At 35.8% G+C, this 14,727-nt stretch overlaps 1 protein-coding gene across 4 annotated transcripts in view; it reads right to left on the minus strand.

Annotated features, from left to right (window-relative positions):
• The window catches only part of cdc14ab (cell division cycle 14Ab), a 44,976-nt gene extending 35,106 nt beyond the window's left edge, over nt 1–9,870 (minus strand). For all 4 annotated transcript variants that reach the window (XM_084417936.1, XM_084417937.1, XM_084417935.1 and 1 more), the window contains exons 1-4: nt 9,267–9,870; nt 8,187–8,277; nt 7,511–7,586; nt 1,791–1,883 (exon numbers count right to left, since the gene is read on the minus strand). In XM_084417936.1, coding sequence (XP_084274062.1) covers nt 1,791–1,883; nt 7,511–7,586; nt 8,187–8,277; nt 9,267–9,363 — 357 coding nt within the window. In that variant the 5' untranslated portion in view covers nt 9,364–9,870. The remainder of the gene's footprint in view (nt 1–1,790; nt 1,884–7,510; nt 7,587–8,186; nt 8,278–9,266) is intronic.
• Between the last annotated feature and the right edge of the window lie 4,857 nt (nt 9,871–14,727).

Genomic DNA, 14,727 nt, shown 5'->3' on the forward strand with positions numbered 1-14,727 from the left:
AGAAACGATGGAAGATCTTGGCCCCATCTGTTCAACCAATAATCTCCTTCATATGATAAAACTGGGTCATCTACTGTAGGGCAGATCAGCAGCAAACATCTGCACTTGCCAGAAACACACATCCCACACAAGCCTGGATCAATAAAAACCTACTTACAGAAGATTCACTGCAAGCAGAAAGACAATTTACATTGACAGCACATCCATGCACGCAAAGAGTGATAGGCAAGCCCACGCTGAGAAGAAACAACGGTTTTGTGCAGTTTGGAGATGATCACAGTAGTATATGAGAGAATCATCTAAAACATCCATCTTGAGCACATTACAGGAGAGAATCCGCATGATTTGACAGCTGTCTCCAGAGGTTGGGTTTTATGAAGGTAGCTAAAATGAGTTTCCATTTAAGACAACTAAATTAAGACCAGGATCAGGGTTCAGACTAAATTTAGACTGAAAGGGTAAATGTGACCATTCCTAGTAGACAGATTTTGAGGAAGTACACCGACTTTGAGAGGCATTTGCAAGATAATTAGAATTGCAAAGACCAGGTTTGCAAGGAAAGAAGAAGAAAATAATATCCATGTGTTTTGCATTAACATTCACAATCTTAATGATTAAATAGTGTTGGGGGGGGTTGTGAATGTAGCTAAATAGTCTCTGTAGATAGGAAACCAAAAAATATAAGTGAAAATAATATATACAAATATAACATCCAACACAGGATTTATGGTGGCATGCAGCCATTGCATCACAACAGTCCAAAATCAGATTATACAAAAAGCCAGATTATAACTCGTCATGGCCCTCGTCCAATGGGAAGCAAGGGAACATCGGATCCCCCCCCTCTTTGGATAGCCCAGGATAAGAAAAAAAAGGATGCTGCTATTGTATAACACATCACCCTTTTCAGTTCCCGAATATTTAAAATTACAGATCTAGAAGGAACAGGTTCACAGTGGCTTCTTTTGAAGGAAACTAGAGAAGTATCTCTCATAACACTTCCTTTCCGTGTTGCCATTTAGGACTCATCAATATTCATGAGGAAAGAAGCGTTCTTATCTCCCAGGGCTTATGTCATTGTGAGACAGTAGCTGCTTTGTCAGTACAAATCAGCACAAATAAACTGAATATACTCGAGTAAGTGCATGCTATTAAAAAGAGGATTAAAATATCTGCAGAAAAATGGTGCCGTGACCCTTTAGAGAGCTCAGAAACTGTGGAGTCATTTACATTATCAGAATGGCACTGACCCACATTATAGATGGCAGCTGTGACTTTTACAAAGCTAACGGTGCCATCTAAGTAATAAATCTGCCCGGACCGAAGTCATTCCATGAGAGCGCCAGGAACAGGAAAAGTGGAGATGCCCAATGGCGCAATCGGCTGGCATCGCTTGTTCAATCATGGCGTTTCACAATGGCCACTTTGTACGTGGTGGGATAGATGAATGAATGCATTGGAACAGGACAAACTGGCATGTGAGTAAGTCAAGGACGTAGTTATTGTGCTGCCACAACGCGGGGGATGTACCAGTCAGTCAGCAGTCTGTCGCTCTCTCCGAGGGGGAGGCTGGAATGAGGACACTGGCAAACATCCGAGAAGACTTCATACTACATACGAATTTGCTGTCGATGCTGTGATGTGGGAGGATTGTTGATTTTGATGGAAACAGCTGAGCGGCTAATTTGCAGGGTCATGACAGATTCCGTCCTGGGCATGAATCCTCGAGACAGGCGAAAGTAATTAACGCCAGAGGAAGACAGAAGGACAGAAAGAGATGGGATACTCACAGCATAAGCACCGATGAGCACAGCAGCGTTAGCCCTTTTGCGCTGGTCAAAGCTGGTGTAGTGAACAATCCTCTTTCTGGTCAGTGTAAACGACTGGAAACAAAAAACAAATCCATTACACTGCAAGCAAAATACAAGAAACATTTCAAATATGCAATTTATTTTAGATAGCTTGCATTACATCAACTGTTCAATGTAGTTTAAATTACAAAAAAAAAAAAAAGTATGAAAATGAATTACAAATTGCATAAGATAAATAAAAAGATCAACAGTTACTTTCCAGTAAGTTTACATATAAAAACAACATTTACATTAAAGTTTTCGTTTAAAGCATTTTATCACAAAACAGCATTACTCGTTAAATGACATAAAAAAAATAAATAAAAAAAAACAATCATTCAAACATGGTTTTCATTAAAATAGTATTTAGAAAGAAACTCAATATACATGATATAAAGACTTCTTTAAAATGCTATTATAAAAAAAACAAAATTATCAATCACTGCATCAAACTTCTTTTTTGTTATGTGAACATGACGGAAAAAGAGAACTGCTTCAAGCGTTAAACTTGTTGGTTTGTCTTAATTAAAAATTTAAATCTTGGTTAATGTAAAAGTCACTTCAAACCCATTTACAGTTAAAATGACTGGTTAGATGTTAGGGAAACAGGTTGTGAGAATCTCATTAGCGGATATCTCAGTACCAACAAATTCCACACACTTAAAAACACATTTTCTCCTGCTTAAACTAGCTTGAGGTGTATTCTGGATAACTCAATTGAGTGTCTTTAACATGAGGGAATTTGGAGACAGATGTTGTCACATCTGGCCCAGCTGCTGCAGTAACGCACATGGAGTTGCTGCAGGTGAGCCAAAATGTGCACGCGAGAGGCAGCGTGTAGCTGCTAAAAGGCAACTCATGTACAGGCACACACCAAAAGCTTCAGAATAATCTGTGCTAGATTCTACTGAGCTGCACTGAAAAGCCCTCAAAGCATCTGTTCCTGTGTCACTCCACATGCTGCAGAGTAAAACTTTGTCTGGGGTGGAATAACAGTGAAATCAAACTGCCGGGACAACAAATGAGGATTCAAACTTGTCCACCTACAATCCACCCCCAAAGAAAAAGAGATATACACCGAAGGCAAAACTAAGAAAAGGAATTTTCCAAAGCTCTATAAGCTGAGAGCTCAACCTTTTTAACAGGAGAACCTCTTTAAAAATGTTACTAATTTTTTAGCATAAATATTCAGAAATTCATCCAAGTTAAATCAATAAGCAAGACAACACTGAAATTCAAGTGAAGATCTAGAGGTCATCTTTTCTCACAGAGTCATAGTAACAGGGTTGAACTATTTAATCTTTTCCAAGGTAAATCAATAAGCAAACCAATATTAAATGCAAACTAGTTTGGAAAGTGAAGATAGAGGTCTTCTTTTCTCAGAGTCATAGTAACAGGGTTGAAGCCTTTTATCTTTCCATGTTGAATCAATAAGCAAGACAACACTGAAAGTCAAGTGAAGATCTAGAGGTCACCTTTTCTCACAGAGTCATGGTAACAGGGTTGAACCCTTTCATCTTTCCGAGGCAACTCAATAAGCAAAACAATATTGAATGCAAACTAGTTTGGAAAGTGAAAATATAGAGATGATCTTTTTAGAGTCATAGCAACAGGGTTGAAACCTTTCAAGTTAATTCGATAAGCAAAACAATATCGAATGCCAACTAGTTTGAAGATCTTTTTCCTTTCTCTAGCCATTCTCAAACAGGTCATCTGTTCTCACAGAGTTGAACCCTTTTTACTTTCCAGGCAAAACAAGGTTGACAAATCACCCAGCAAGTTAATTTTCTTATAAAATAGCAACATCCACATGCAGGAGGTGGTTATGCTAGTTTGAACAACTCAAAAACTCTCAAGATTGACAGCGTTTTGTTTTTTTTAAATCAGAATGTGCTTCAAAAACACCAAGTTGAGATTGCAAAAGCTCCGCTCAGCAATGCTAGAAAGCTGATCTGATGAGAACCAGATATTACTAGAACAGATACTACCAAAGCTTCCCTTCTGCTGCTATGTGGTTCCTGCAGCCTACAACCAATCATGCAGGCCCAAAACCAGTGACATTAGAAAAAAAAACAGTTATCTCTAAGGAAACAACTTGTAAATTAGAAACAGGCAGGGACATTCACATGTGGTTGGATGGGTGTGGACGTAGTGAAAGTGGTTAGGAAGAAAACACATCATGCCTTTACCACGGGACTTTACCTTTAACATTCCACAACATGAACACATGAGAGAACTACACCTTGCCAGCTTCAGAAACACAGAACAAACACAAAGATAAAATGGTTGATTATTCAAACACCTTCCTTTACCTTAGACAGATGCTTAAAGAGGACAATGGACAGAATCAATCTCTACATGGACACTATAAACTTCTTGTGTGCTTTGGGGCTTCGTCCTCTTTGCTGACCTCTCAATATAGGTTAATTGGAAACTAAAGTTGGCGTTGTGTCGAGTTAACCGTTTTATGCTCCTGAAAGCTGATGAAACTCAACAACTACATTTCTAAACTCTGCTAAAAGAGAAGAACATTGTATCTATGTTCCAAAACCAACCGAGCTTCCTAACTAGACTGCACATCTTGGAGTGGACTACTGAAGACACATTAGACAAAATATATAAGGTATGGTAGAACCACAAATATCCTTAGTGAAGAAGGTAATAACAGAATGCATTTTGGAAAGTTAAAAAAACTAAGGCGGCGAACAAAAGAAATGTTAATAATAAGTGCACTTATTGAATTCAAATGTTGAAAAATATTCTAATTAAAAAAACAGAATATTGCTAGCAAACATTGTGCTGTTAGCTTAGCAATACGCTCATGTAAATCGTTTTAAAACGCACATTGAGGTTCCGCCTATGTAGTGTTCCAAATAAGTCACTATGTGGTTGCATTCCAGTTAAGATGCTACTACGTTTTGGAAAGCAACTAGTAAAAACCCAAAGTAAGTAACTACTGCTACCTGCCCCCAACCTAACATCACCCTTTAAAAAAAGTGTCTATATTTGCAATCGAATGGAAAATTTGGGAGTTGATGGATTAGGAAGGATCCCATGCCCCTCCCCATCACAACTGATGAATGCAGAGCAGTTCTCGAACATCTAATCCTCCTCCATAAATCCTTAGGACACGCATGAACCATATGGCAAGGCCAATGCCAGTGGCTGCTGCTAAAGTCTGGATATGGGAAAAAGGTCACGTCTAATCCCAACATTTGTTTGCATCTGATAGAAGCGAGGATCAGGCCTTAGAGATCAAGAATGGTTACATAACAAGAAACTTACTTTCTCAGCAGACCGTGAGCACAGAGATCGATGAATATCCTGATATCTTGTTAAGTTCCATGACAATTGCAAGAAAAAGTTGGACTTGAAAAGTGAAACTTTGGCCGAGTGGAAAAGTGGTGGCCGTTTCAATCCCCAAAGTGAACAAGATCCACCATTGTGCAAGGCACTTAAGTTAACCCTTGGCTACACTTGGGGAAGATTGTCCCTGAACAGCATTTAGATAAAAGCGACAACTAAATGACTACTTACTAAACCACTGGATAAAGACTGAACTTAAAGACTTGAAGAGGTTGAGAGAAAATACTAAGCAGTTTATTGGCGTAACGCAACGTGCCAACGTCCATCTGACATTAATTTAATTCGACTTGTCGACTTGCTCAATGACTGGTTTTATATAGTATAATTGTGGATTAAAGGAACAGTTTGGGTTCAGTACAAGTCAAGTGCAACCGACAATGTTAATTACGACAAAAAGTAATTTTAACTTGTCCCTCTTTTCTTTAAAAAAAGCAAAAATGGAAGTGAGAAACTTAAAGGAGAAGTTCACTTTAAAAAAAACTTTTGCTGATAATTTACTCACCCCCATGTCATCCAAGATGTCCATGTCTTTCTTTCTTCAGTCGAAAAGAAATGAAGGTTTTTGATGAAAACATTCCAGGATTTCCCCCCATATTATGGAGTCCAATGGGACCCAAACGGTTCAAGGTCCAAATGACAGTTTCAGTGCAGCTTCAAATGGCTTTAAACGATACCAGACGATGAATAAGGGTCTTATCTAGCAAAACGATCGGTCATTTCAAAAATAAATAAAAAAGTTAAAGTTTTGTAAGCACAAATGTTCGCCTTGCTCTGTTTTGTGATGCGCGTTCGTGACGTCACGTAATACGCAATTACGTTGAAAAGGTCACGCTTGACGTGTTTACAAATGTGCGGAAGGAGGACCATATACACATTTTCAAATGTATTTGTGTCAGTTTATCGTTTAAAATGCCCATTTCGTGTGCGTATCCTGGGTGTTTTAATATTAAAAAGCCAAAAAGAACATTTTCTTCAGGACAGAAATTTTTTCAAGCGTGACCTTTTCAACGTAAGGTGACGTCACGAACGCGCATCACAGAACAGAGCAAGGCGAACATTTGTGCTTATAAAACTTTAACTTTTTTATTTATTTTTGAAATGACGATCGTTTCGCTAGATAAGACCCTTATTCATCGTCTGGTATCGTTTAAAGCCATTTGAAGCTGCACTGAAACTGTCATTTGGACCTTGAACCGTTTGGGTCGCATTGGACTCCATAATATGGGGGGAAATCCTGGAATGTTTTCATCAAAAACCTTAATTTCTTTTCGACTGAATAAAGAAAGACATGGACATCTTGGATGACATGGGGGTGAGTAAATTATCAGCAAAAGTTTTTTTTAAAGTGAACTTCTCCTTTAACTTTTGGCAAATTTTTGAAGCATTTAAAAGCAGAAATGTGAAGCTTTTGATTTTATCGAAGCACTTCTATTAATTGTTCTGTTAAAACCTGTGTATTTGTTTGAGCTGTAAAACAGTTTAAATCGTTTTTACAGTCATTGTAGGGTTTACTTGCTTTGTCATGGCAACAAAGTTGTAAAATTAGATAACTCCACACAGAAAAGGTTAGTGATTATTTTATATTAACACTTTATATAGGTCTTGTTGTTGTTTAGGTCTTTACTATTGGAACAGTATTTTATCGTTTACAAATTCTCATTCATTTACATTGTAAGCTAGTTGTAATCTTTATTTTTTTATTCTTTTTTTTCTTTCTAAGAAGAGTAGGGACAAGTGGAAATACATTTTTGTGGTTATCAGCATTACGCAAATGTACCAAACCAGAAATATTGCATAAAGAATAAATCTCTTCATGGCCTGAACTGCTGATCTGTATAAAGGCCCTGAGGCAAGAACATCCGGTGGTCTCAGGAGACACTCTCGGTCCACATTAAAAATGCCAAGACAGGTGAGTCAAAGACTAAAAAAGACAGGAGGCAGATGGCTAAAGACACATGTGATATATCCTATTGAGGCTCTGGTCAAAGTCGCTTTTATTTAAAATGAGCACGCACGGTTTTGCCTTACAGACATGGCATAAAACGAGCTGATGACTTGATAAAGTGAGGGCTGAATGGAATGTTTTCTAACTGTAGCTGAAGTTCAATGCTATATCATTAAGTTTAAATTCCCATCCCATATTACAAACAAAGGAAACATCAGCACATCGGACAGCCCAAAATATCCACAGAAGGGGGTGTGAGTGCAAATTCCTCAGATTTTTTTTTATTGTTATAGCTACATACTGCACATTCTTCAGGAGGAACGTAATAAATCAAGCAGGTGTGACTCACCTTGAGCTTTTTGCTGAGTTTACAGCAGTATCTGTACAGCATTGCAAGGTTGAGGGGTCCAAAATCGGCATAAAAGCTATAAAAAAAGAACAATATCATGAAACATTGTTTAATGAAGAAAATAATTCATACATTTATTCGAGAAGCTAACTATGGCTCAGGCTAATGGGACCCTGGGGCCTCTGACTGTACTCCATCTGGGGCCCAAACACCAAGAAACAAGCCACTGAAGGTGTTAAACTGACATAGATAGACAAAAAGTTGTTGTCTCTTTTGGAATGTACTATGGATATGGTGAAATCACTCTTGTAATTTCAAATATAAATAATAAAGTTGTACTTTTTTGTATCTGGACGTTATATTTTGCGATTATAAGAAGATGGGCCCTCAAAAGAGACCATATTTCATCTTTAGAAGTCAGTCTCAAAAACTGGTTTCTGTCCAAATGATCTGTCCAAATGATGTGAAGAACATCAGTTCCATTTTTCACTAATCCCCCCACATCCGGAAATGCTAAATTAAAGATTGACAGGTCCATTATGGAACGCTGGAGATAAAAATGCAACTTTTACTAAAGGATGCATTTGATTAAAGAGTTATGTAACAGACTGTGGAACCATATCTCGCCTGCTGGGGGTTTTGGCTTTGAAAGATGTCTGAGGGAGGGTAAACTCACTTTTCGTACACAAACTCCTCATCCGTGCTAAAGTAATGCGTATTTGCAGTGCTTTTCGGCTTACTCCTTAAGGTTGCAAAATAGAGTCGATCTGAAAAAAAGAGAGAAAAAAAAATACACATGGTCAATTAAACAAGCTGGTACAGTTATAAAACAACTATTAATACTCTTCAGAGATAAGGTTTTATCATCAGATTATTGGCTAGGGCTTAATCATGTGAAACAATGGACTTATCCAATGCACTGTAGCTTTAAATACACTAAAAAACGAGATGTGAATTATCACATTACTTGAACTTTAGTCACTATGGTAAGAGGAAAATTAAGTATGTTCCATAAATGAAGGTTTTTTCTCACCAGATTTGACAAAAATAGGTATCTCCACAAATCTAATCCACTTATCTATGAATCCACATGGGTCATTGAATGAAGTGAGTGATTTTACATGTTCAGATAAATCAGATAAAGAATGTCTTTAAGCATACATTTAGGTGTAAACTGCATTGTGCCAATTGAAAAATTCAATATAAGTAACTTGTATATAGCAGAATAACAGTGTTCGAGTCGTGCTTGAGGACACTACAAAGTGTTTATTAGTAATAGACTTCAATATTACATTTACAATACATATACATTTTCAATAATCAGCCTTTACAAAATCAAGATAACAGGGTTGACTATTTAAGAATGTCCTCTATTAAAAAAAGATGAGACACTTGTCTTCAATGAGATGCTGTCATAATAAAGTTTTGAATTTCATTTTAGTAAAAAAGTTAAAATAGTTGGAAATAGCGTTCATGGTAACAGGGTTGATGCATTACCTATATGAATTTATATATAGTTAAATACTAAAAAATATATGTTTCAATAAAGCATTTTTCACGCAAATATTATATAAAATAAATAATTTGAAAACAAACAAATACATAAGTTAATAAGAAATATCTACAACAACACAGAAAAAGTTGGTGTCAGATAATGGTTTAACGTTACACACACACCCATCTATCTAACGTTATCTGATGATGGCAACACAATGAATCAAAGTTATTCATAAAATCCTCTGAAGCTTATACTTACCTTTAATAAACTCCGAAGCACCTATTAAATCATAATCGTCAGCCATTTTAAATAAGGTTGTGAGTATCGCGGAATGTTTTAAGTTGTCTAGAGTCATCGACGGAGCGCGAGTGAGGCGCTGCTACTTCTAAAGGAAAAACAAACTAACGTAACTGCTGGTTTAAACTCCGTTTCCTCTCACCGATGCAACTTCTCTCTTAACTGATGATGGCGCAAATATTCCGAGAGGCTCAAGAACAAAAAAAAAACCCAATCAAATGTGTAAATAAGGCACTTGAATCTTGTGGCATTCTACCACGCGTAAAATGTGAAGAAAAAATCTGCAACTGTTAAAACAACTCAAGGTGCGTCATTTCGGCATCGCGAATCCCGCGTAAAAGTACGTGAATGATCAGCACCGGAGTCTGAGTTTTCTCTCGCGTGAGCCGTCAAACCAGCATTCGTCGTATTATATATCCGTTTTCGCTTCAAACTGGGCAGATACGAGTCGCGAGCCTTTGCATGGTAACTCTGCCCTGGTCATTAGGTGGAAATCTTTCCCTTGCCATGGTCGCGGACAGTCAAGAAAGATCTTAAAGAGACGTCACGTGGTGCGGCGCTGTCCAATCAGCTGCACGGAAGGCTGTTGCCTGGGTTAACTCTCAGTCGACCAATCAGAGGACAAGAAGTTGTTTTAGTCTCAAGCCCCTTTTACACAGATTCCGGAAAATACACTGATAATGTGTCCCGGGATCGGTTGTGAGAGACATCAACCTGCGAATTCACGTTGTGATTCAATCTTGTGTTGTTTTTTCAATGCTCTACCTCTACCTGTCTTTCTGTCTGTCTGTCTGTCTGTCTGTCTGTCTGTCTGTCTGTCTATCTAGCTATCTATCTAACTAACTGTCTGTCTGTTTATCTATCTATCTATCTATCTATCTATCTATCTATCTATCTATCTATCTATCTATCTATCTATCTGTCTGTCTGTCTGTCTGTCTGTCTGTCTGTCTATCTATCTATCTATCTATCTATCTATCTATCTATCTATCTATCTATCTATCTATCTATCTGTCTGTCTGTCTGTCTGTCTGTCTGTCTGTCTGTCTATCTAGCTATCTATCTAACTAACTGTCTGTCTGTTTATCTGTCTATATCTATCTATCTATCTATCTGTCTGTCTGTCTGTCTGTCTGTCTATCTATCTATCTATCTATCTACCTGTCTATCTATCTATCTACCTATCTATCTATCTATATCTATCTGTCTGTCTATATATATACCTGTCTGCCTCTATCTTTCAATCAGTCTGTATATCTATCTATCTATCTATCTATCTATCTATCTATCTATCTATCTATCTATCTATCTATCTATCTATCTATCTACCTGTCTGTCTATATCTATCTATCTGTCTGTCTATATCTATCTATCTATCTGTCTGTCTGTCTGTCTGTCTGTCTGTCTGTCTGTATATCTATCTATCTAACTGTCTGTCTGTCTATATCTATCTATCTGTCTGTCTATATCTATCTATCTGTCTGTCTATATCTATCTATCTATCTATCTATCTACCTGTCTGTCTATATCTATCTATCTGTCTGTCTATATCTATCTATCTATCTGTCTGTCTGTCTGTCTGTCTGTCTGTATATCTATCTATCTAACTGTCTGTCTGTCTATATCTATCTATCTGTCTGTCTATATCTATCTATCTGTCTGTCTATATATATATACCTGTCTGCCTCTATCTTTCAATCAGTCTGTATATCTATCTATCTATCTATCTATCTATCTATCTATCTATCTATCTATCTATCTATCTATCTATCTATCTATCTATCTATCTATCTGTCTGTCTGTCTATATCTATCTATCTATCTATCTATCTGTCTGTCTATATCTATCTATCTATCTATCTATCTGTCTGTCTATATCTATCTATATGTATGTCTGTCTATATATATATATACCTGTCTGTCTATATCTTTCTTTCTATCAGTCAGTATGTCTATCTATCTATCTATCTATCTATCTATCTATCTATCTATCTATCTATCTATATGTATGTCTGTCTATATATATATATATATACCTGTCTGTCTATATCTTTCTTTCTATCAGTCAGTATGTCTATCTATCTATCTATCTATCTGTCTGTATATCTATCTATCTAACTGTCTGTCTGTCTGTTTATCTGTCTATATCTATCTATCTATCTATCTATCTATCTGTCTGTCTGTCTGTCTGTATATATATATATATACCTGTCTGTCTATATCTTTCAATCAGTCTGTATATCTATCTTTCAAAATTGCTTTATTGGCATGACTGTACATAATGCAATATTGCCAAAGCTGGAATACATAGAATATTCCAGAATATATATAAAATAAATAAATAAATAAACATTATTGCAGATAGCATCTGTGAACACACAAGTGGCCAGACAGTCTGTAACACTGAGCTCAAATATCATTCGCCCACAGCAGACTGTTTATTCGGGTCATCCACAACAACAGCTGGAGAGATCATGTAGAAACTGGTCACACCGTGGTCACCACCGCAGGTCCTAAATAGTTCAGTTTGAGCAGATGGACGTCATGAAGGAGATTAGTAATATGGGTCCATTCATGACAGCTCAGACTGATCTTTCAGTGTTGTTTTATGTGCTTAGGCCGCAAACAAAGCAAACAAGGATGTGTTGGTGCATTGTGCATAGGATTTGAATAATCTGCAAATGAGTAAACAAGAGTGAACTTGCTGCCCTTTGGCTTAGGAACTAGCTTGTGCTTCTTTTTGTTATTCTATTATAGCATTTTAGTAGAGCCTCAAAGGTTGGTGGTGTTGGTTGCAACCAACAAAAAAAAAAAGACAAGAAAATTGTATCATCATTTACTCACCCTTATGTCATTCCAAACCGCCTTTCTTTCTTTTGTGGAACACAAAAAAAGATATTTTGTCCATACAATGAAAGCCAATAGGGTCCAAACAATGTAATTTTGGTCCTCATGCACTGATTCTCATTGTATGGATAAGAAGAGTTTTAAAAATGTAATAATTATTTGATTGCAATAATTATTTTATTAATAATTATAAGTTAAATAAAATGTAATAAATTAAATTAAAATTTTAAAACGATCAATTGTTTAACAATTTTAAAAATCCAAACTTTAAAATGAATCTTAAAATCCCATTTATGATATTAATATACACTGTAAAAAAAAAGAAAAAAAAGAAAAGTTATTGCTTTAAATTTGTAAATACAATCAACTTGTGTTGTTTAAGTCATTTCAACTTAAAATTACATTAAACTAATTTGTGTGTAATCTTGTATAATTTATAAACAAATTCATAAAATTGCCAAACTTATTTTGATGAGTTAAAGCAATGTAAAAACATGTTGTCATAACTTATTTATCATATTTTTTTTGTGTAAAATATGATATATAAATAAACACATTTATACAAATATATAAAATCTCAACTTTAAAATTATTCTTGAAAATCCCATTTTAAATATTTAAATGTTAAGAAAGAAATTATAAATAAATAAACTATTATTTAAATTAATTAATTAATTGAACTTCCCATTTATTATCTATTACAGTTTTTCTCAGTCGCTTTGGTGCATTTCTCACATCACTATTTACATTTGCACAACAGTTAGTTCAACCTCCACAACATTTAGTCATTTGTGCACATCATAGTAGCAGTTTCTCATTCCTTCCAACAAACTGCAAATGCTTTTGGACATGCATCAATTGCTTTCATACAACTCTCTGCTGTTTTATAACATTATCATTTTCTTATGTCATGTCAGTCAAAATTAACTATACTTGTGAATGCTGAATAGTCATTCCATATAAAACTAATAGTCCTCATTTCATTGCTTGAGTCATTACATACAAAAATGTTGAACTAGTTGTCAAAAAAAATAAAAAAAAAATAAAAAAATAAATAAATTCCAGAAAAAGTCTCCTAAATTGAACAATTTGCAATTGAGCAAGAGATGATTATCGCTGTGATGTAGATTAAATTATGTGACCAGACAGAGAGGTACGTCTGGATGTGCATGAATGATTACAGTCCTATGTATGTTGTATGTTCAGTTCCAATACAGTATATAGGCCTACTGCAATATTGTTTACAGTTGTGCACAGCTCTACCCAAAGGGAGTTTATGCTTGTTGTAAATAAGGGTGTATTTTTTCTTTTGCACAATGCGGTGAACAAATTAGAATTGCAAAGAGCATATGCAGTAAAAATGTGAAACATACATATATTCAGTGTCTTGTACTCAGTTACCTCATAAATACAGTAATGTGTAACTTTACTGTATTTTTTCAAATGGCTGTGCAAATAGTATTTAGTGCTGTATTGAGCATTTTCAGGTAGTGTCACCAAGATCTGACTTTTATCATTGGAAAACATTTAGAGAGTAAACTGTCATAATGAAAACATGACTAAGCCATTTGACTATCTTGTTCATAAACGATGGTGTCAGGACTTTTCATTTTGATGACACTGACACTTTCATTGACATAAATACTTGCTTTTGAGGAATGGGCTATCCATTTTGAGCAAGTGACAAGCTTTTGTAGGTTATCAACTAGGTTTTGCAGTTTGTACTAATTGTTTTGAGAACTGCATTAACTGTTGTGCAAATGTAAATAGTATTATGAGAAATGCACCAAAGCGACTGAGAAAAACTGTAATTTCTAAATTAATAGATAATAAATATTAATTTTAATAATAAAAATGACAAATACATTTATATAAATGTCTAATTTGTAACTATTTATTTTAATATAATTAATATAAAATCCAAACTTTATAATGACATCCCAATTTTAAAATTAATATTTTAAAAAAAAAGTTTATATAGGCTATATATTATATTTTTAGGCTAAACATAATATATTTTTATTTATAAAAAATATCACAATAAAATAATAAAAAATTAACAAACAAAAAAACTTCTTGTCATACAGGTTTGGAAAGACATGACAGAATTTTCATTTTTAGATGAACTTTTATCTTGCAGAAATCAATGCATTCTCATATGTCCCAACTTCCAGTTTTTCACACAAGGATTTTTTGAGCTCCAAGAGACAACATTCTGCTCCGTTCATATATTTTTCAGTACATAAACAATGTTGAGCTTCAAAAGTCCATCTTACCTCCAACCAAGGAGATCCAGACCTTGTTCACGGCTGTGGCTGACTGGCTCCATTCGCTATTTTCCTGGGGTCTCCAGGACACAACGTCTGACATGCCTTCATGGAGGTTTAGCAGAACCGGGTTTGACGGGACCCTCGGGAACGGACCTGGCCCGTTCAGAGCACAAGTGTGCGGTGGTCTACTCTACTCTACTGGGACAGAGTGTGCCAGTGGAACAGAGAGGATCCGGTTCACGAGGCCCGCTCAGGTTTCCTCACATGCCGCTCGTGTTACGGTCCTGCCAAGGTGTGACTTTCAAG

Source organism: Rutilus rutilus, assembly GCF_951802725.1.
Source record: "Rutilus rutilus genome assembly, chromosome: 8".
Taxonomy (NCBI): domain Eukaryota; kingdom Metazoa; phylum Chordata; class Actinopteri; order Cypriniformes; family Leuciscidae; genus Rutilus; species Rutilus rutilus.